Source organism: Acomys russatus, chromosome 20, assembly GCF_903995435.1.
Source record: "Acomys russatus chromosome 20, mAcoRus1.1, whole genome shotgun sequence".
Taxonomy (NCBI): domain Eukaryota; kingdom Metazoa; phylum Chordata; class Mammalia; order Rodentia; family Muridae; genus Acomys; species Acomys russatus.
Window position 1 is genome coordinate 9,603,621 of NC_067156.1, and position 23,902 is coordinate 9,627,522.

Consider the following 23,902-nt stretch of genomic DNA (forward strand, 5'->3'; position numbering starts at 1 on the left):
GTCTCCATGGGTTCCCACATGCATGTGGCACACAGACATACATGCAGGCTCATACACAGATAAGATAAATTCAAATTTTTTAAAACAAATAAAATAAAACCAAGACCTTCTGAATGACAAAACCGTTCAGGTTGGCTGTGGCCAGATGAGCATGGTTTACATTTGAAGAGTAACATGGGGTGACTCCAGAGTTAACAACTGGAGAAGCATGGCCACGCCTTATGGGGTTTGCCTGAGTAGAGAAACCCATAAGCATGCGATGTCTTCAGACAAAATCTTTTCCAGGAGACTGATGACTTCCGCGGCACATTCTCGAGTCAGCTCTTGAAGGAGGATTACCTCAGTGTGCCTGACCTCTCCTCCCTCCGGCCTCCTCTGGACATCCCCATCCCAGATCCTCCACCCAAGATGATAAGATGGAAACAGACAAGCAGGAGAAGAAGGAAGTCCCTAAATGTGGCTTTCTTCCCGGGCATGAGAAGCTGCTGGCCCTGCTTCCTCTGGTTAAGACAGAAGTCAGGAGTCTCAGAGAGCAGTGCATTCTGGTAACCACGTGGATCCAGCATCTGATCCCCAAGATTGAGGAGAGAAATGATTTTTAGGAAAAGGTTCTGGGGAGAGTGAATGCTGTCAAGACCAGAGTAGAAACTTTTCAGACAACCATTTCCAGGCACTTCTCAGAACATGGGGATGCTGTGGCCAAGGCCTCCAAGGAGACCCATGTAATGGTAACCTGGGACTTCATGCATGAGTGAAATGAAGCAGCCGATAGAGAGCTCAGACCGTGGTGCTGGACCTGAGAGCCTTCTATGCTGAGCTTTACCATATCAGCAGCGGCAACCTAGAGAAAACCTTCACCCCAAAGGGTGGAGAAAAGCCATCTATGTACTGAGCTAAGGATTAGAAGGAAAATAAATGGTTGATACTTTATGTATCTTAAAAAAGAAAAGAGTGACTTAGGCATATTCACTCTCAACTCTAAAGTGTGAATCTGACTGTGGCTTAGATGCACTGTGCTCTTCACTAAGTTATAATCACAGGGCAAGAATATTACTAAACCAGACTGATGAAAAAAAATGCATCCTTCTTTCCTTCCTGTGCTTTCTCTTACTGGGTGGGTCTGGTATGCTTGGGCCATTTTTGTTTGGCATTTCCTCAAGTAAGCTTATGTTATTGTATGTCTGCTTTAACTTGTCTATGATGATTCATATTTTTAAAAAAAACAAATTCTGAGTAACTGGAATAGTTCATAAGATTGCCCTAGGCCTTCCAACACAGCACATGATATCACAGGAGCCTGCATGGTTCACAAACATAATTTCCACTATAATGTAAGTCTCTAACCAGTAAGTCAAGATCACATACAGTTGAGTGGAGAGTGGGGTATGACTTTCACACGAACTCTGGTGCCTCATATTTGACCATGTCCTCTGGAGGGGGAGACCTGGTGGCACTCAGAGGAAGGACAGCAGGTTACCAAGAAGAGACTTGATACCCTATGAGCATATACAGGGGAAGGTAATCCCCCCCCAGGAACAGTCATAGGGGAGGAGATTAATGGGAAAATGGGAGGGAGGGAAGAATGGGAGGATACAAGGGATGGGATAACCATTGAGATGTAACAAGAATAAATTAATAAAAAAATTTTAAAAAAGAATATGAATCATTAAGGATAAAGTTGAATTCAATATTTTAACAGAACTAATAATGTGCATATATTTATAGCACACAGCACATTTAATATAAAGCATTATGGAAGAAAAGTAGTAAAACATCTACATAAAGAGCAAGATATTCCTCATAGGATCATATTGTATCTATCTGTATAGGCTGGTGAAAACAGTGCCTAAGAGAACTGACAGATGGGCACACCCACCTCACAACCCACTCCAGCCCCACGAATCTGATGTCCCCTTCTGGCTTCTCTGAAGGCACCTCTACTTGGGTGAGTATACACACACACACACACACAGAGAGAGAGAGAGAGAGAGAGAGAGAAAGACAGAGAGAGAGAGAGAGAGAGAGAGAGAGAGAGAGAGAGAGAGAGAGAGAGAGAGAATCTTAGACAAAGATACTTTCTCCCCACAGGGGACAATGATTGTAAGTGAGGGAGGTTGCAGGTTTCTCTGCTGAAGTTCAGCATCTGGGGTCCCGAAGTAGATGTAGGTGTTTCTGCTGCCCCGGTAGTGTGCTCTTCCTGCCTGGTTCTTGAGAACAGGAGAGGTCTGAGTCATTTAAAGGTGTGCCCCACACTCCCTTGCAGATACTTGAAAAGAAACTGTGGAAAGAGGGAGGCACATGTAAAGACAGCGCCCCAGCCCCTCCTGCCTGGAGGACTCAAGAGGAACTCACCTCACCAGAAACCAAACCAGAAAATGTACACGGAAACAGCTTGCCTTGCACATTCCTAGTTTATAATGGCTTCTTTGTGCAGGGTGGAACGAATGTCAGTGTGTTCCGTGTATGTCACAGAAATACACCCCTTTACTCTCCTATTACTAAACGTCCATACCAAAAGATAAAAGAGGCTGGTGCTATGGCTCAGCCATTAAGACCAATCACTGGTCCCCAGTTTCAAGTTCTTTTTTTTCTTTTTTTTTATCATTTTAAACAATTTTTTTACATATACATTTATATTATTACACATATATACAATAAACTACAAGAACCACGAAACAGTCAGGAATTATATAAATGTTATAGTCTTAGTGTTTTGGCTGTTTGTATTTAGAAGCCTTGAAAAAAACATCTTTCCTATCTTGGTGCATCTAAAATTCTGAATGTAAATCAGTATCTAATACATCTTGTCATCACTGCAATCACAGCCATATTATGAATTTTTCCAGATGACCTCCTCTGGACAGGTCTACCTCAAAAAATGCATCTTGGTCCCTGGTATGTAAGGATGATGTTGACAATTTGCCAGTGACCCGTTCTATAGGATATCCTCCACTGTGCAACAAAAGTGCTGTGGAGTCTTAATCTTCTTGCTAGTCGGAAACTCAGTGTTTCAAAGTTGTAGTGTCATCACCTTTGATCCTTTAGTCTCCACACTCAGCAAAGAAAGGAAGCCAGTTTAGCATCAATTTATTGCATTCTTTATCAGGAAGCATTATTTTACACATTCAATGCTTGTTTATTTGACAAGTTTCAGAAGCAATTTAACTGTCACATTAAAGTTGTTTAAAACATTGAAAAATAAATTCCAACTGCTCTTTAGACAGTTAACTGTTTCCTTATAAATGTAAGAAAAAATGGTATGTACATTTACATGAAAACCTGGGCGTGGATGGGAAGGAATGAAAGTGTTAAAAAAGAGAGAGAGAGAGCTGTTTTTCTTACACACTAAAATAGCACAATCTTCACCTTATACATTTGAGAAAAGAATATTATGTGATGTTGTGGGCAAAAAAAAATAACAATTTCAAAATTCTACCTAGAAAGTAAAAATGTAAACATGAAAAACGCAAAAGCAAATCAGAATCTTAGATACACATGTAGCTGAAAACCATCACATCAACTGAGAAAGAGGAAGAGCTTTCTGAGGCCATGTTTGTTCAGCATAACAGTTCTGCCCATCACTCATCACATGAAGCCCAAGCTAGCCTCAAGCTATGGAGAACCTTGGACTCCCTCAGTCCTCCAGCACCGGCTGGGAAGACGTCATGTGCCACGATGCCTGTTTTATGCAGTGCTTGCAATCAAAGCCTGTGCTTTGCTCATACCAGCCAAACATTCTGCTGACTAAGCTGCATCTCCCATCTCCGCCCTCTTTCCTGGTTTCAAAATATCCCAAATAATGAGAGATCTTCAAAATGTTTCACCCGATACTTCACCAAACTAAAGCGCAGGTGTACTGGTTTAAAAGCAAGAACAAGGCCTAGGTGAATGCAAAGATCATATCATGTGGCCTTCTCCAAGGCTCACAGCTCTGTTGGCTTCACTCCTTGACTTTCCAGAGGGGTCTGCTTGTTTGTCTCTGAACACCCAAAAGCGTTCCATCGCCTTGACCTCCCTAAAGAACAGTTTGATCTCTTTCTTCCAAAGATCCGAAATTCCCATTTCTTTTGTCATGATAAATTCCCTCTAACAGAGCAAACTGGTGTTTTCAGAAAAATTAAATCACACTGAAAGATGATGAGGTTTCTGGAAGACTTGCTACATGGGTAAATCTGCTCCGGGCCTTTCAAGCAGCTGTGACAGGTGGGAAAAGGAACTGAGGCGGGGTGGGGTTCTGAAATCGTATGGTAGTCTTTTCGTATAGTGTGTGCGTGGGTGCTGGAAACGAAAGCTACACCTCTGGTTGGAGTGTAGGTAAGAGGCCATGAGTGTGTACCTCTGAGAGTGGCAACACTTTGTCCCAGCACCATGAGGGATCCAACTTAAAACCCAAAGCTTGTATCAAACAGAGTGTGGCATCTCCCTGTAATTCTAGTATTCAGAGGCTACGGCAGGAGGATTATAAGTTTGAGGCAAACCAATATGTAGAGATAACCTGCCCCTGCTTAAAATAAAAGTAATAATAATAAAAATAAAAGAATAGGAAGAGAGAGAGAAAAGTAGAAAAAGATAAAAAAGGTGGCGGAGGATGTAACTTCAGTGGCAGTCAACACTACATCCCAAAAAACCACTTCACTTCCGTAAACTGCCCACTAGGAAGCTGTGGGTCCCAGCAGTGTAGAGGGTAGAGGGGCGGTCTAGTGTTTGGATGTACAAATCTTTACGTATCCTGCGAAATGAATGCACTCTTCACTGTGGCTGTCTCATTCTTTCTCACTAAAGCTAGAATATATGTTTCTAAATTTAAACAAGTTACACAAGCAAGCATGAGCTGACACCTTCAGGTGTCACACAGCCCACACGAACCGCGCTGGAGGAAGTCTGCCCCTTTAAGACCCCAATTTCCTGTTGTAAGTTAAACCACAGGCAGCCTAATTTTCAATGTTGTTGCTTTTTTCCTCTTTTCTTTTCCCCCCATTATACTTTAAACACAGCTCTGATGTGAAACAAATAGGAATAGGAAATTGCTACTCACTAGGCTAGCTTGCCAAATTTTGTTTCCAAAGAGCAATAAAGTATTTGATAGTGCAGTCGGAAGGAGGCGGGTCCTGGACCTTCAGCTTTGCAAAAGCTTGAACGTAATTCAGCACTCATTATTTCTGTCCTGAAACATTTCTTCCTTAATGCTTTGTTTGTTTCCTAAACCATCCTTAGAAGGGCTGTGTAGTGATGGGATGTTGATACACCTTAACTATTTTTAGACTGATATTTTACACAATTCATTTGTTAGGAAAAGATCTGCCGAGTGGGGCAGGCCTCTTAAAGACCATACCTAACTCTAGCAAGGCAGCTTGAGCTTTTATACTCTGTTGTAACACTTGTACTTTTTGAAAGGTGGTCAGCATCAAGTAGCTTTAACAATACAAATTGGCAGGAGGCCACCTGTAAAATGTAGAAAAGCTCATCACATGAGCACACGCTCCTTGACTCGCCATGTGATTGTATCTTAGTAGCACTCAGTGGGGATATATGGGCTGCATATTGCAAGGGTCCTGACTCACTGACAGACTAGGAGTTGCAGCTTACTTCCCTGCCCAGCATCACAGGAGAGTCACAAACAGCACACAGCCAGCCCGGAACAGTTTCTCCGCATAATGGGTCAATTTCGCACTAGACTAAAATCAGCGTATCGCAAGTCAAGCCAGAATAACTCAAGACCATTGGTTTCAGTAATGACTCGGTTTTACAGTATCATTGTTTCAGACTTCTAGAATGTCTGCTAAGGCCATGTCTAATTGTAGCCCAGTGGAATTATCTCTTTGTGCATGTCTCTGCCAATGTAAGGAATTTGGGTTCCAAGTTGTTTAAAAAGTCGAGTGCCTCTTCCTCCTGCTTTCCGCTGCAGCAGCCTACAGAGCCCGCTGGAGACCCCCTGCCTTCGTAGTTGTAGGTGAGGACGTAATCTTGAGATGGGATGTGGTCTTCGTTCTGATTACAAACATGCAATTTCTGTAAGGTCCAAAAAAGAGGATTGCATTATTTTTTAAACAACTTCAACATGTGAACAGAAATTTTATTTTATTTACCTTTTATGTTTAATTTTTAACCAGTGTGTCCTCTAATGAAGTCCTACACCCAAAAAATGCACATGAATGGTTTAAATTACAGCCATATCATAGATCAGTATAGTTTGCATTTTTAGTAATTCATAAAAATAAAAAACAGGTCTAGAAATTGCTATGAAGTACATTTAAGTCATGATGTCATGATGAAATATTCATCCCCAAATGTTATGTATGTAGTTGAGGTCAATTCACAAAATGGAGACAATATGCCCAGCGCTTGGAATCTGTATGTGGACTTGAAATGGTCCTAGTCTGAAGTAACTCGAGTTTACCGACTTGAGCCACATTCAGTTGCAGGCTCCTTCAACACCACTTTGCTATTTCACGGAACTAATGATGGAAATACCAGTGTATGAGGGCGTTTTTCTCACGCCCATCGAGAGGTAATGGTACAATGAATAGAAAATAAACTTCCATCACATGCAATGATGAAGTACATTAAAAAAAAAAAAAAACACTGAATTCCAAACTACCCAAGAGCCAGGGATACACCCCTAGGAAACCACTGACATCAAAAGCATCCGCTTAACTCATACAGCAGAAGCTACACTTTTGTTCTGAAGTGGCCAAGCCTTTGACCACCCGTGCTTTCCCTCAGTGATCTTCCCACCGGCCTGTCTTCCAATCATCAAGGCCCCCTGTGCAGATCTGTCCTCCCCTAACCCTCAGCTGGTGGCTAGCTGCTGCTAAGTGTCTAACCCTTCACCCTGCTGCCATCTCCTCCCTTTACCAGTGCTACAGGGTATTTTTAAGCAAGGGTCTGGAGCTTTGTATCATGCTCTCCCATGAATGCCATCTTCAAATATAAAACATATAAGCACTTGAATATGACAAAAAAAGATACGGTCATCATTAACTAAAAGCCTTCCTGTAGAATATGCACAGTTATGTTCTGCTCATCAGAGAACTAAAGGTGTTGGGTGCAGTGTTCGACACAATCACACCAGTCTCCTCTGATTCAGAATATTTAAACAGGACCCCTTACCCTGGCCTGACATACAAAACACACCTACGAGATTTTGGCATGCATGAGCACACTTTAGTGGAATAGGACTCTTCCAGAATAAAGCAAAGGCATAGGATCACTCACCAGAAATAGAGTAAAAGATTAAAATAAGAAAACAAATTAATGTATACCTTAAGGAAAGAGTGTTAATGTTTAACCTAAAACTACATTGACAATTTTATGTTTTCGTAGCAAAATACAAATTTGATATGGGAAATGCATATTTCTGAGGAACTTGAATTTTTCTTCACATTCTTTTCTTATCAAAGGAGTTTATAAGATAGATGCGCACATAAAACGTAATCTGTAGGGGCAGATATTAGAAGGCTTTCATTCCTGAAAGAGTCTAGAAACCTGGTGAATGTGACAGAGGAATCAAAATACTTAAACATTAAATACTGTAACAAAATCAAAGCATTTTTAAATAATCAAAACTAACAGGAGAAGGCACATAAAACACTGGCAAAGAAGTTTCTGGAAACATGCATGAGTAGCAGTGTCTTATCGTTCTTATTTCAGAGTAAAATATCTAAGGGAACTCACTTCACCAAGTCGGGGCTGAGTGAAATTGTACCACTCTGAGTACGTGTATCTGCAGTTGTCTGTCTCCATGTGTCCTCCCCTGCAGGAGTCCAGGGTGTGGTGGTTCCCAGCCACACGGCAGGAGTCTAGGGTCTGGTGTCCTTTCATCATCTCTATGGTCTCCTGGCCACCATTTCTCATCCCCGATCCCATTGTGCCACAGAAGCCCTGGCTGGAGTTGTTGGCTGTCTGGGTAGTGAATCCATTGGCAGAACACTACATCAAAATAAGACAGACAGCAGTGGGGTCAAAGAATGTTACACAAGATAGAAGACTAAGTCTGAATTAGTACTACCAAAAAAGTGAAAGAATAGTGGAAAGGTAATTTTGTTTTCTGAAGTTCACTAAGCATCACTCCACAAAGCTCTGGAACACTGACGGATCAAAGAGTTAAAATTTACAAGATTCCAGCCATTTACAACTATAAATTAACTCCTAAATAACTTCACAGTGATGAAGTTTAAACCATATAGATAATTGTTCACTAAAGAAATTACTTACCACCCTGTCATCCCCAGGTGCTTCCGTATTTGATATAATTAAGTTTTGTTGTGCTAAATCTTCAGGAAAATGTTTTCCTTTTTGGGAAGTAACAATTCCACATACTAAAGTTAGCAGTACCGCTAAGTAAAAATAAGAAGAAATACATTTTAAAAATATCATACTTAATTTACCAAAAAATACAATAAAGAAATACATTTTGAAAAGAACATAATTTACCAAGCATACAATAAACCAATCACCCTTTATTATTTCTGCCTTGGGCCACAGGACAGTAAGAATTGTGGCTTCTTTTACATGATCCTGGTCTTTCCAAACTCAGAGGCACAGTTTGAAATGTGTTTTGATCATATGTGTGTCTTGATAATTTTTCCAAGAAGTTCTCACCTTCATGTGAAAGTGTTTTGATCATGAGTTCAAATGTAGTTCTTAAAGTTTCTAACGTCCATTTAAATCAAACACCAAAGATATTTACTGATTCACAAAAGATCAGTTTTCAAATTGGAGGGGAAAAAACATAATTAAGCACATTTTGTATCTTATCTCTTTAGACTGTATCCTACATCATAACAATAGGAGATGATATAGTGTGGTCACTAAATCAACAGTAATAACAGCTATTTCAGTGTTCCAGAAGATCCTCTAGCAAACTTGCAAACCATGGCTACAGTTCCTGTCAACCACATGTTTTCCTGCGGCCCATGATCTAAGATTTTTTTAAGCCTATAAATTGTTGAAAATGGCAAAAATAGAAATAATTTATGATATGAAATTTACAGTCTTGTCCACATAATGAGTTTTAGGACTCAAAAACAACAAAACAATAACAAAACCAACCAAACACCTGAACAACAAAAAAACCAAGAATAAAATTACAGGAAATTCACATTTTAGCATGAAGAGTTGAAGTGCTGAGGAAACACAGCTATGCATTTCATTCAGATAGTCTCAGTGACAACAGCCTTCTTACAGTTGTCACAGATTTCAGCTGATCCAAATGGCCCGGAGATATATACCATCTGGCCTTTGAAGGATCCCTGTGCCTCCCCTCCCATCCCCTTCTAGCTGTGTTTCCTGGTCCTCCTTCTTCCCTTCATCCACTTCTATATAGACACAGGAGTCTCCACTCCATCGCTTGTCTTCTCCAGATAGAATCCTACCATAGAATCTTGAACTTGACTTTCTTCTCCAACTGAAAGCCCGTCTCCCTGGGTATGCCACACAGCTGAATCCCCCAGATCATGTCACATAGACATGACCTCGTGATCTAACCACCTGTTGAAATCAGTGGACACCAAGACCAATAACCTTACACGTACATGACGGCATGGTTGAGTCTACATACCATATTCTGGTTTCCTCTAGTCAAAATTACATTTCCTTTAGTGATTATTAAGGGGGTGGTTCTATTTTGTTCTTCTTTATTTGTTTTTGTCTATTTTGCTTTCCACTGAATCCTACTTAGTACTGTATTCTGAAATTTAGTAGGTATTAAAGACATTTATTTTGTTGTGTTGATGAAAATAATAAATGAGTGTTAGAAATTTAGTATTTACTAGTCTAAGATTTTCACATAAATTAACTTAATTGTGCCCACACAGTACAGGTTACTACTGTTATCCCTATAAATAAGAAAAAGGAAGCAGAATTGAGCAAGCTAAAGACTCTTAAGAATTTTGTCTCGTGAAACCTGTGTCAGGAAGGATCATGTTCCCTCAAACAGTGCTGAATCAAGCAGAACTCTGCCGCCACAGAACACAGGTAACTTGTACAAGGAACTCACACTCGATGGAGGGAATCTTGTCTATATTTACTTCCCAAGAACCATTCTGATCTGCAGATCAGTTATTTTGCATTTTACCTTCCAGTGAATGAAAGTACTTACAAAAGAGAAGCGCGATGCCCAGCAAGATGGCAAGGATGGCCCACTTCCCCAGGGCGACCGCCGCCCTCCTCGATCTGACCATGCATTCGCTGGGGTGATTACAGTCACACAGATTGACTCTCAAGTGTTTGGTTGCAGATTTCCCTGCTCTGTCTTTTACAGTAACAGGAATAATGTATTCTTGAACTTCAGCATTTTTCCGATAGGATAGGCGGGCAGCTGTGTCTTTAAGAAAATAAAACGATTTTATTTTGGTTGGTCGGTTTTGTGCAGAGAGGTGTACATAGGCATGTGCTCAAATATAGAGATCCCATGACAACCCCAAGCATCCTTCCCCAGGAACTACCACTTTGTTTTCATTGCTTCGCGCTTGCAGATTAAGCTAGTCTGGCTGGCCACCAAGCCAAGGTGACCAGTCTCCTCCTCAACCACCAGTACTAGGATTACAAACTGGCACTGTTCTGCCCTGATTTTTCTGTGGGTTCTAGGCACTGAAGTCAGCCCACATGCTTGCACTGCAAACAGTTACTGACTGGGCTGTCTCCCTAACCTGATAGATACTATTTATAATGATTGCTTATCCTTTCCTCAGAATCTATTCCACTGCACATATTGTAAAAAATAACCACCAGCCAAATTAAGAAAAAGGCAAAGGGGGTTGCTGTTGATCCCTCCAACAGTTTCAGAAATTAATATTACCTTAGACATGTTTCCTCCTTGTAATTCGGCCAAAGAAAGACTCATAAAGAATACATTTGAATCCAGATAAAGAATGCACACATAAGTTCCTAGCACTTGAGACTAAAGGGGCTGAAGAAAGATGATGAATTTGAGGCTATCTTGAAATACATAGTGAGGCCCTACTTCAAAAAGCAATAATAATAATTATTATTATTATCTAGTATTGAAATGACCTAGTAGCATTTTAGTAATATCTCATTTGCCCTTATCTATACAGAATAAGAATTCTATCTTGACCTTTGATGCAGAGGTCAGTTTTTTTTTTTTTCTTTAATTCCAGCTTATGTGCTCTTAAAAAACCAGTTATGGTACACACCCAAAGAACATTCTCAGTTTTCCTGTTCTAAGCCATTTGTCTTCTATTGTCTGCCTATTAATGCTTCAGAAAAGGCTATGTTTCAGAAAGCACAATATTTCCTATATGATTAATGCCTTGTATGTAGAAATAACCTCCACATCAGAACTAATTATACTACTTTCCATTACATAAAAACACAGCTGTTTGTATCATAATACTTTGCTTTATCAACTATGATAGTCAACCTCCCACAATTGTCTTGGTAGCTTATTTGAATTATGTTAAATATCAATTAACCAAAGCTCTGTAGACTTTCAGTGACAATTATAACATCCTTGGGCTTTTGTAGTAGAACAAATAAATTGTCACAGCAGCATAAGGTACAGCCTGGAGATCGCCTGGAATTTCTACAGCTTAAATGTCTGTCAGAGCTATTGGGTATTGTCTACACCTGGCACCGGAAAGCTTACTACAGGACTATAAATGGTACTTGAATCATACTGGAACACTTCAACCATACCAGCGTCTAAGGAAAGATTGTACAAATCACTGACCTTTTCCTTGAGCACTGGCTAAGCCATAGCCATAGCCATATCATATATTTCTAGTACTGCAACAACCTTGGGGTTTTTTCTATATCATTCAATTCTGCCTTCTTCCAGTTATCTCCTGGCCCTAATGTCATCTCTGTAAGACAAACATCTGGATGCAGCCTGGCCTTCTTCCCACAGTCCCAATGCATACCCCACTGTCACCAACAATACAAAGCTCCTTCTCTTCAGCTTGGGACATAGACTCATCACACCACCCAACACTTATACCCAAACACTCAGCATTCCTGAGAAAACCGTCAAATCCTGATGCTACCCAATCTCTCATTTTCCTATTGTCCTTTTTTTTTTTCCTTTAACAGATATTCTTTAACCAAAATATTGATTAAGCAATCATTTTTAAAGTAGTCATTATCTGGTAGGTGCTGAGTTCAGTGCTAAAAGTGAGAAAATTAAGAATGCTGTGAGAAACGACAGTTCGTAAACAGTAGTCATACAATGTGTGAGGTGTTATAACACATGATGCAAAAGGTCACAGGACCCTCCATGTATTTCTTGGAAGAGTCCTCAGAGACTGAGAATCTGAGCTGAGGGAGTGTCTGCCTGACTCCTCTCTATGCATATTTTTGGGGTATGCAGCTTATTCGACCAATAATAAGCAATGAATATATTTTATTTTGTAAAATTAAGACACAGTAAGGGTGATGTTTCTAGTCTGAATGAACAGAGTTATATAAAGTTTAATAGCATGATAAAACACAGTATTGGGATCTGGAAAGATAGCTCTGTTTTTGGGAAGGCATACTATTCTTCCTGAGGGTCAGAGTTCAGTTCCCATCACCCATATTGGACAGCTCAAACAGCCTATAATTCCAGCTCCAGAGAATATGACACCCTTTTCTAGCCTCTGTGAATGTGCACACACACACACACACACACACACACACACACACACACACACACACACTACACATGTACATGCACTTGTATGTGTGCACACAGATACATGCACTGGAAAAGGTTAATTTAACATCCTAAGTTTAGGAAACATGTTTTATGTAAATTGCTGTGTGGCCCCTCCAATGCTTCAAATCACATGAATTGTTATCTTCCTGCAATACCATTAACTGGACTGAGGGTCCAGATTCTGTTGACTTCCAGAGACGCGTTTTCCAACTTGAATTGAAAGGGAGGGCCATTGACAAGTTCATCAGGATCCACAGCTGAAATGTCCATATACCCCATCTTTGGCTTGCAGATGACAAGATTGTCTTGGATGATTTCTGGTGCATTGTCATTTATGTCCTCGATGTTTACTGTAAGTGTTCCTATGCATGATTTACCCTCTGGAAAGAGAAAGGGACAAAGATTCAGTGCTGGTCTCATATTCTTGTCTTAGAGTCTCCAAGCAGGAAATAAATTATAATTCCTATTTTTATATACACACAATATATAATGTTAAATTTAAATCCTACACATGAGAGAAAACAAGTGGTAGTTGTCTTTGTTTCTCCTAACATAATGATTCCACTTGCGTCAACTTCCTGTAAATATCGTTTCATTTTTTTCTTTACAGATATATGAAGTTCCCTGTTATATATGTACCATATTTTCTTTATTTATCCTTGATGGCTATCTAAGCTGGTTCTATTTCTCAGACAATGTGACTAGTGCAGCATATGACATGAATTAATGAGTTGCTGAGTGGTACAGATAGCATCTGTATTTTCTGAAAACATAATCTTTATTAGAGGAATGGTGAATAAAAATATAAATGAGAGTGGCATAGTCTGCCCCAGGCGCTCTGTGTTCCCTCCATTTCACCAGGCTGCAATCCCAGCAGCCACCAAGGACCACGAAGTAGAAACTCTCCCCCAATCCCTGGCCTGCTGGAGCCCATCAGACAAACCCAGCAGCAGTGCAACCTTCCCCAGGCCCTGTGCTCTATGCTCAATCTCTCAGGTGAGCTACATTTTCCATACCCCATCTCCAACTGGAATTCCAGGGACCACAAGCCATCAAGGACCACCAGAGACTGGTATCTATCAGGGACTACCAATTCTCCTTATATCCCAGGAGGTCTGCTGCTACTCAGGAAAACTAAAGTTTAGGATACTGCCATTCAGTATCACCAGTTCTGCCTGCAATCCCGAGGCCTACTATCATTAGGGACCACCAGGCCTGCCAACACAGAGACAACCAGATGTTGGAGGTCAGTGTAAGAACACCAGCAACAAAACCCAAGGCCACATGAACCACCAGAACCCATCTATCCTACTACAGCAAACCCTGCATATCTTATCATACCTGAAGCACAAGAAAACAATATTAAATCTGATGTTATGAAAATGATAATGGCCTTAAAGGAGGAAAATAAATCCCTCAAAGAAATACTGAAAGAATCAAACAGGTGAAGAAATTAATAGGTCACTTAAAGAAATAAAAAAATAATACAATCAAACAGGAGAAGGAAATGAATAAAACTGTTCCAGACCTGAAAGTGGAAAAAGAAGTAATAAAGAAAACACAAAGTGAGGCAATCTTGGAGATGGAAAACACAGGAAAGAGAACAGAAACTATAGAAATAAGCGTCATCTACAGAATAAATGGGATGGAAGAAAGAATCTCAAGCATTGAAGATAAGACAAAAGAAAATGATACACCAGTCAAAGAAAATGCTAAATCTAAAAATTTTCTAACACAAAACATTCAGGAAATATGAGACACTGTGAAAAGACTAAACCTAAGAACGATAGGAATAGAAGGAGAAAACTCCCAAATCAAAGGCCCAGAAAACAGTTTCAACAAAATCATGGAAGAAATTTCTCTAACCTAAAGTAAGAGATGCTTACAAACATACAAGAAGCCTACAGAGCACTGAATAGATTTGACAAAAAAAAAAGAAAATCCTCCCTTCACATAATAATTAAAACACTAAATGAACATAGCAAATAAATAATATTAAAACCTGCAAGGGATATGGGCCAAGGAATATAAAAGGCATATATAAAGGCAGACCTATTAGAATTATACAAAACTTCTCAACAGAAACTGTACAAGCCAGAAGGGCCTGGGTAGATGTCGTGCAGTCTCTAAGAGACCACAGATGCCAGGCCAGAATACAATACCCAGCAAAACTTTCAATTACCGTAAATGGAAAATAACAAGATATTCCATGACCAAATTAAATTTAAACAATATCTTTTCCAGTATCCCAGCCCTACAGAGGATAATAGAAGGAAGACTCCAACACAACTAGGGTTGCACTAAAGAGGACATAGAAGATAAATACTATCACACAAGCAAGCAAAAGAAGAAAGAGGAAGAGGAGGAGGAAGAGGAGATACAACATCGATGGACTCAATTCTCCCACTAAAAAGACACAGGCTAACAAAGTAGATCAGAAAACAGGATCCATCAATCTACTGCAATCTCAGCAACAAAATTATACATTACCTCATAGTAAGAGACTAGTAGCTTGGGTTCAAGCTAATGAACCCAAGAAACAAGCAGAAGTTGTCATTTTACTATCTAATAAAATAGAATGTCAAACAAAAAGTAATCAAAAGAGATAGAGAAAGATGCGTCACACTCATCAAAGGAAAAATCCACCAAAAAGACATCTCAATCCTGAACACCTATGCCCCAAATGCAAAGTAAAAGACATTCATAAAAGAAGCATTATTAAAAATTAAATTCTACATTGGACCCCACATATTAATAGTGGGAGACTTCAACAACCCATTCTCACCAATGGACAGGTCATTGAGACAGACACTAAATGGAGAAATAATGACATTAACCAATGTTAAGACTCAAATGGCCTTAATAGATATCTCCAGAACATTTCAGGCAAACACAACAGAATTCTTCTTCTTCTTCTTCTTCTTCTTCTTCTTCTTCTTCTTCTTCTTCTTCTTCTTCTTCTTCTTCTTCTTCTTTTCTTCTTCTTCTTCTTCTTTGTCTTCTCCTCCTCCCCCTTCTTCTTCCTCTTCTTCCTTCTCATACCTCATGAGACCTTATTCAAAACTGACCATATACTCAGTCACAAAGCAAATCTCACAGATAAAAGAAAATTGAAATAACTCCTTGTACCATATCAGACCACCATGGATTGACTAGATCTCAACAACAACAGAAACAACAGAAGGCCTGCAAACTCACTGAAACTAAAGAACTCTCTAGTCAATGACAATTGAGTCAGGGAAGAAATAAAGAAAGAAATTAAACTCTTTCTATAACTCAAGTAAAATGAAGGCACAGCATATCCAAACTTATAGGACACAATGAAAACAATCCTAGGAGGAAAGTTCATAGCATTAAATGCCTTCAGAAAGAAGCTGAAGAGAACTCATTCTAGCAAATTGACATGATACCAAAAATCTCTGGCACAAAAGAAGCAAACACACCAAAGAGAAGTAGACAGCAAGAAATAATTAAAATCAAGGCTGATGGACACTTAGGCTGTTTCCATGTTCTGGCTATTATGAATAAGGCTGCTATGAACATGGTTGAGCAAATTTTCTTGTTGTGTGCTGGAGGATCTTTTGGGCATATTCCAAGGAGTGGAATAGCTGGGTCTTGAGGAAGCCCTATTCCCATTTTTCTGAGATAGCACCAGATAGATTTCCAAAGTGGCTGTACTAGTTTGCATTCCCACCAGCAATGAAGGAGTGTTCCTCTCTCCCCACATCCTCGCCAGCATGTGGTGTCACTTGAATTTTTGATCTTAGCCATTCTGATGGGTGTAAGATGGAACCTCAGAGTTGTTTTGATTTGCATTTCCCTGATGACTAAGGAGGTTGAGCATTTCTTTAAGTGTTTCTCAGCCATTTGATATTCCTCTGTTGAGAATTCTCTGTGGGATATGAGTTTCTCACGTACTCTGGTGCCTCACATTTGACCATGTCCCCTGGAGGGGGAGACCTGGTGGCACTCAGAGGAAGGACAGCAGGTTGCCAAGAAGAGACTTGATACCCTATGAGCATATACAGGGGGAGGTAATCCCCCTCAGGAACAGTCATAGGGGAGGGGAATAATGGGAAAATGGGGGGGGGAGAACAGGAGGGTACAAGGGATGGGATAAACATTGAGATATAACAAGAATAAATTAATAAAGAAATAAAAAATTTAAAAATAAAATAAAATAAAATCAAGGCTGAAATAAATACATTAGAAACAAGGAAAAAATACAAAGAATCAATGAAACTAAAAACTGGTTCTTTATGAAAAGTAACAAGATAGATGAACCGCTAGCTAAACTAACTAGAAGGCAGAGAGATAATACTCAAATTAACAAAATCAGAAATGAAAAAGAGCACATAACAACAGACACAGAGGAAAATCTGAAGAATAATTGGGTCTTTCTTCAAAAGCTTATCCTCCATGAAACTACAAAATTTAACTGCAATGGACAATTTTCTTGACAGATTTCACATGCCAAAATTAAGTCAAGATCAGATTAATGATCTAAATAGTCCAATAACCACTACGGAAATGGAAGAAGTAATTAAAATACTCCCAAGGAAAAAATATCCTAGGGCCATATGTTTCCAGGACAGAGTTCTTCAAGATCTTCAAGGAAGAGCTAATACCAATATTCCTCAAACTAGAAACAGAAGAAATAGAAACAAAAGAAAACATTGCTAAATTCATTCTATGAAGCTACACTCACCATGATACCAAAACCACACAAAGATTCAACCAAGAAAGAGAGCTTTAGACCAATATCCTTCAGGAACATTGATGGAAAAATACTTAATAAAATACTGGCAAACAAAATTCAAAAACACATAAAAAACATCATCCACCATGATAAAGTAGGCTTCATCCCAGGAATGCAGGGATGGTTCAACATATGAAAATCCTCAATAAAATCCATCATATAAACAAACTGAAAGAAAAAAAAAAAAAAGATGATCATCTCAGTAGATGCTGAAAAGCCTTTGACAAAATCTAACACTCCTTCATGTTAAAAGTATTGGAGAAATCAGGGATATAAGGCCCATACATAAACATAATAAAGGCAATATATTCAAAAATCAGTAGTCCTCCTATATACAAAAGGGAAACTACACTCTTTAAAATATGCACAAATAATATAAAGTATCTTGGTATAATGCTAACCAAAGCAAGTGAAAACTTGTATGAAAGAAAAAAAACTTCGAGTCTCTGAAGAAAGAAATTGGAGGAAATATCAAAAGATGGAAAGATCTTCGATGCTCATGGATCCAGAGGATCAACATAGTAAAAATGGCCATCTTACCAAAAGCAGTCTACCAAGTCAATGCAATTCTTAACAAAATAACTACACAATTCTTTATAGACCTTGAAATATCAATTCCTAACTTCATAGGGAGAAACAAAACAAAACAAAAAAACAGAACAGCTAAAACAATGCTGTACAATAAAAGATTTTCCAGAGGAAGTTCCATGCCTGATTTCAGGCTGTACTATAGAGCAACAGTAATAAAAATGCCATGGTACTAGCATAGAAATAGGCTAGTTGATCAATGGAATGCAATCAAAGACCCAGAAATAAACCCATACACCTATGTACACATGATTTTTGACAAATAACCTGAATCCATACAATGGAGAAAATGCCTACATGTAGAAAAATACAAATAGATCCATATTTCACCCTGCACAAAAGTCCAAGTAGATTAAAGACCACAACATTAAACCAGACACATTAAATCTGTTAGAATAAAATGTGGGGAAGAGCCTTGAATTCATTGGCACAATAAATAACTTCCTGAACAGAACACCAATAGGTCAGGCTCTAAGAGCAACAATTAATAAATGGGACCTCAGGGAACTGAAAAGCTTCTATAAGGCAAAGGACACTGTCAACAGAACAAAGCGACAGCCTACAGACTGGAAAAAAGATCTTCACCAACCCTACATCTGACAAAGGGCTAATTCCAAAATATATAAAGAATTCAGGAAATTAAACACCACCAACCAAATAATACAATTAAAAAATGGGGTACAGAGCTAAACAGAATTCTCGAGAGGAACATCAGACGGCTGAGAAACACCTAAACAAATGCTCAATGTCCTTAGTTATCAGGGAAATGCAAATCCAAATGACTCTGAGATTCAATCACAGAATAGCAGAATGGCCAGCACATGCTGGCAAGAATGTGAAGAAAGGGGAACATTCTTCCATTGCTGGTGGGAGTGCAAACTTGTACAATCACTTTGGAAATTAATTTGGCACTTTCTCAGAAAATTGGAAATAGATCTCACTCAAGACCCAGCATATACCCAAAAGATGCTCCATCATATCACAAGGATTCATGCTTACCTATGTTTATTGGAGCCTTATTCATAACAGCCAGAACCTGGAAACAATCTATATATCTCTCAACCAAAGAATGGATAAAGAAAATATGGTACATTTATGCAATGGAATGCTACACAGCTAATTAAAAAAAAAACACACACACAAGGAAATTAAGAAATTTGTAGACAAATGGATAGAACTAGAAAAGATCATCCTGAATGAGATCCAGACCCAGAAAGACACACATGGTCTATGCTTACTTATCAGTGGATATTAGCCATATAGTTTGTACCACAATCCACAGACCCAAAGAAGCTAAGTAAGCCCAAAAGAAGCTAAAGAGAACCCAAGGGAAGATGCTTAAATCTCACTCAGAAGAGAGAATAGAATGGACATTGTAAGTAGAAGTATAAAAGGAATGGAGATGGGAGAGAGACAAAGGAAGGGACCCGTTGGGGGAAAGCTGGTGTGGGGCAGGGGGTAGGGCTGGGAAAGAGATAGGAACTGATGCAGGGATGGATCTCTGGGACAAGCTGAAGACCTGGGACAGGGTAGGGTCCTGGGAGGATATGGAGTGACCTTAGCTGAGACTCCCAGCAGCAGGGGATATGGACACTGATGTGGTCACCCCCTACAACTGTGCAGGACTTCCGGTGGAGAGAGGGGGACACTAACTCACCCACAAATTTTTTGACCCAAAACAAACCCTGTCTACAAGATGGGAATGGGTAGAGATGTAGCAGAGTTTGGGGAAATGTCCAACCAATGACTGGCCCAACTTGAGACCCACCCCAAAGGGAGAGGGCCAACCCCTATAACTATTAATGATACTCTGTAATGCTTGTAGACATGAGCCTAGCTAATTTTCCCTGAGAGGCTCCACCCAGTAGGAGATCAAAAATGATGCTGAGACCCACAGGTAAACATTAGGGAGAGATCTGGGAATCTTGTGGAAGAGCTGGGGGAAAGGTAGAGGAAACTAAAGGGAACAAGAAGCCCACAAAAAGACCAATAGAACCAACTAACCTAGGCCCATGGGGGCTCACAGAGACTAAACTACCAACCTAAGTGCATGAAAAGGATGAGGGTTAGACTGAGAAAAGGGAGGGGCTTCAACTGGGATTTAAAGTGAATAAATAAATCAAAGAGAAAAGAAACAACAATATATATATATATATGAAAGCTATAGATTGTCTAAGATGGTTCCTGTTGGTGATAATATCAGATACAGTTTCAACAAACATTTTGCCAAAATTACTAGAAATGATTTAAATAAATGGTGAATTGCATGCTATCTTTCCTTGGGCTTGTAGATGTTAATGAGCCATGACGAAGTAGTTAGAGAAATATTATTCTAGTCCCAGGATGCGTTCAAACCCACAGGGAGGTTTTAATATATTACATCCAGGCTCCACAACCAAGGATTCTAATTCAGTGAGTACAAAGTAATATAACACATTGAAATTATTGCTGTTTAATATAAAGTCATGAGTAGAAGAAATTTACTGCCAAAATTCAAGTGTAGAGGCATTTAGGAATCAGCTGAATGAGGAAAAGCCTCCAAGTAAAGTGACACAAGATGCCTGGCAGAGTCTGAGGCGACCATGGCGTATCGTCTATGGTTGTCTCACCATTTTCCTTTACCACAAAGCAGTGCAAGAACTAAGTTCTGGCACATGGAGTAAAAAGATAAGACATGTGTTATTTAGCTGGCCTCGATGGCTCAGACTTATAAACTCAGCACAGGGAAGGCTACGGCAGGAGAATTGCCACAACTTCAAGACCAGCCTGAGTTACATAGTGGACTTGAATCATCTTGGGCTACAGTGTAAGATGATGCTAACATCGGCAACAAAAACACCTTTCTGAATGTTGTGTGCAAGCCTGCAGTCGTCAATATGCGGAGGCAGAGGGATCAAGAATTATAAAAGTCATCCTGGGCTAAACAATGAATTCAAGAGCAGCTTTGGCTACACAAACAAAACAAACAAAACCAGAAATAAATGGTACTTCTCACCAAAGGACAACAAAGGAGAGAGTGGTCTTTGAAGTCATTTTCAGTAATTGTGAATATTTACCATAATATTATTTCGGCACAAGAATGACTACAATTTATTCTTCCATTCTGTTATAAAATACTAAATTAAAACTCCATTACCTTGGTCTATTGCCATGACTGTAACGTTGTATAGGTCATTGCGTGGAGCCATGGCTTCTCTGTCTAAGGCTTTTGTTATGGTGAGCAACCCTGAAACTTCTTCAATGTTGATCCAGTCATTAGGATCCTTCAATTTTTTGTACCTATTAGTAAAATGAAATTTTATAAGTCCTTGGAATCACAAAACACCTCCAAATAAGTTAGCTGTTTCAATTATGACAACTGCATTGGCACATGGTTGCAGAGATCTGTGTACCTTAAGCCATTGCTATTCTTGGTTTCAGGGTCATAGGCCTTATAGCCGTTGACCTTGGACCCGATTGCTGAGTTTTCTTTGATCCGCACATATTGCTGAGGGGGGCTGCATTCTGGACCCTCGTCCTGATTCACCACATGAACTGTAATCATGGCCCGGTTCATGGTGGGCGTCCTGCTTGAAAAATCTCTGATTAACGGAGCTTCGTTGTTCACGCCAATCTCTAGGGTCACTTGGCGGTTTTCTTCATAATCTAGTGGCTTTAAAACAGAGGATAGGCATGTCAGCTCAGCACGCAGTATATTTGCTGTTTCAAGTAGCTGGTCACTTTTATCAGTATGAACACATCTACATAATAAATTCACATTCATGTGTTGCTAACGGTGACATCTGGCCATTGCTGGGATTGTGATTCCGTGCTAACCAGCTTTTGCCAAAATTCACCTCTAAAACCTCCACAAATGGCTTTGCAAAACTGGGGGAAAGAAATGCCTCAACTGTTTGTTTGTTTGTTTTATTCTTTTAAGGAAAAATAATCATGAACCTGAAAATATTGGAGAATTATGTACAGGCCTCTGTGTGTGTAATTACTATATACATAATATATAATGGTTTTTAGCATACAATATATTATGGCCACTGTTTTTCATGCCTCAACTCCTCCCAGATTTTCCCTACCTCCCCGCCTGTCCAATTCTATGTCCTTTCATTCTCTTTAGAAAACAAACCAGAATAAAACAAACAAAAATTCTAGTTCTTCAATGTTTAAGGAAGGATGCTCGGGCTGGAGAGATGGCATACTGGTTAAGAGCACTGCTTGTTCTTCCAGAGGTCCTGAGTTCAATAGTCAGCAACCACATGGTGGCTCACAACCATCTATAATGGGATCTGATGCCGTCTTCTGGCCTGCATGTGTACATGCAGATAGAGCACTCATACACACAAAATAAATAAATAAATGTTAAAATACACATATTTCTTAAGTGAAGGAAGGCCACTATTTGGAGACATGGTTGAGGCAAATTCCAAATGCTGGGTTCAGCATGTTTGATTTATGCTACACGTGATTTTAGCCAAAAGGCTGAGAAGCACTGTGTGTTTCATTTATGAAAGAATGGCCTCTCCTTGAGGTTCAAAATTACCTCAGGGTATAGCTGCACAAGCCTTTTCTCAGAAAAGGCTCACCTTTCCAGATGAGGGCTGGCTGTTGTGAAAATGCCTTGATGAATTCAGTTTTCTTAGATTTTTGTAAATATATATATATACACACACACATACATATATATGGGAGAATGTGGCATGACAGATAAAAATATAAGCTAATTGTCATGTTATAAATAATGGAAATAAGTACCTTTCAAGGTTTGCTGGGGAGAAAACTTTCTAGTCTGTAAATCTTAAATTCAGCAAAAATGAGACAGGGACAATGCAGGAATGTGCTGAACTAGACGTCTAATACTGAGATTGCATATCTGACTATTGACATTTGGACAGAACTTCCCAGAGTTGATATAAAATCCCTTAGAGCTCTTACATGGGAAAGCAAGTAAAACCAGCAAGGCTACCTTATATCCCCATCAGTAGGTAAGTAGCCCTTACTCAGTGAATAGGCACAATGCCTGCCACAGGGTACTGTTATCTTTTCACTCTAGGGTAGAAATAGAGAAACTAATGTTCTTGTCAAAAAAGGCCTTCCTGCCCTTATGACTTGAGAGCAAGTATATAGAGTGCAATCAAACAGCAATATGCACAATAAAAGATAGGTCTATTCAGTGTTGTCTGTGTAATCCTGTATTCACCATAGGTATTGCCTATTAGGGATAAAATACAGCCATGCTTATTGCCTGGAGAGAATGAGAAGACTGTGAAACTTCTAAGTCACAGTGGAAATAACTGCTCAAGAAGGGAAGTCTCCAATGAACACAACAGTGTAAAAAAAAAAAAAAAGGTTTATCATATACACAGAAACCAGACCCAGGGATGTAAGCTGTAAAGAAAGTGACTTGTGCAGAATTATACTAAGAACTTAAATGGAGGTGTCTAAGTGTGGGAGGGATGCCACTGGAGATACAGAGATCTGTGTGATTAGCAGTATTCAGGCAAACTCTAGGAGACAAGAACGATGGAAGTCACGTGGGAACGGACTAACCAGTTCTCTTCCAACTTGGCTACTATAGGATTATGACTAAACTGTCAAGCAGATGAAACCACGAAGTAACACAAAGGTCTTACTGGTGATCCATTTACCTGCACAACACAGAGAACACCCTCGTTAGTGGCTGGGTCTGTAGTGATTTTGAAGTGCCCATTTTCATTTCCTTTTAAGATGGTGAAATTTGCCTTCCAGTTGGGACTATTACTCAAGTCCTTATCATCTACAGGTATGCGCAAAATATCAACATTATATGTATTTTCCTCCACAGAAGTTTCATACTGGAAGAAAAGAAAGTCATTTTTAAAATTCACTTGCAATAGAAAACTAATGTTTCTTAAGTTCCAAAAGAACTA

At 39.4% G+C, this 23,902-nt stretch overlaps 1 protein-coding gene and 1 pseudogene across 1 annotated transcript in view; one reads left to right on the forward strand and one right to left on the reverse strand.

Annotated features, from left to right (window-relative positions):
- The first annotated feature begins 208 nt into the window (after positions 1-208).
- On the forward strand, positions 209-998 carry LOC127204655 (proteasome activator complex subunit 2-like; annotated as a pseudogene).
- Positions 999-5,572: 4,574 nt separating this feature from the next.
- Dsc3 (desmocollin 3) overlaps positions 5,573-23,902 on the reverse strand; it is a 40,281-nt gene continuing 21,951 nt past the window's right edge. Inside the window, exons 9-16 of the mRNA XM_051164003.1 lie at positions 23,642-23,827; positions 21,395-21,654; positions 21,139-21,281; positions 12,811-13,035; positions 10,100-10,324; positions 8,215-8,336; positions 7,675-7,929; positions 5,573-6,009 (exon numbers count right to left, since the gene is read on the reverse strand). Coding sequence (XP_051019960.1) covers positions 5,812-6,009; positions 7,675-7,929; positions 8,215-8,336; positions 10,100-10,324; positions 12,811-13,035; positions 21,139-21,281; positions 21,395-21,654; positions 23,642-23,827 — 1,614 coding nt within the window. The 3' untranslated portion in view covers positions 5,573-5,811. The remainder of the gene's footprint in view (positions 6,010-7,674; positions 7,930-8,214; positions 8,337-10,099; positions 10,325-12,810; positions 13,036-21,138; positions 21,282-21,394; positions 21,655-23,641; positions 23,828-23,902) is intronic.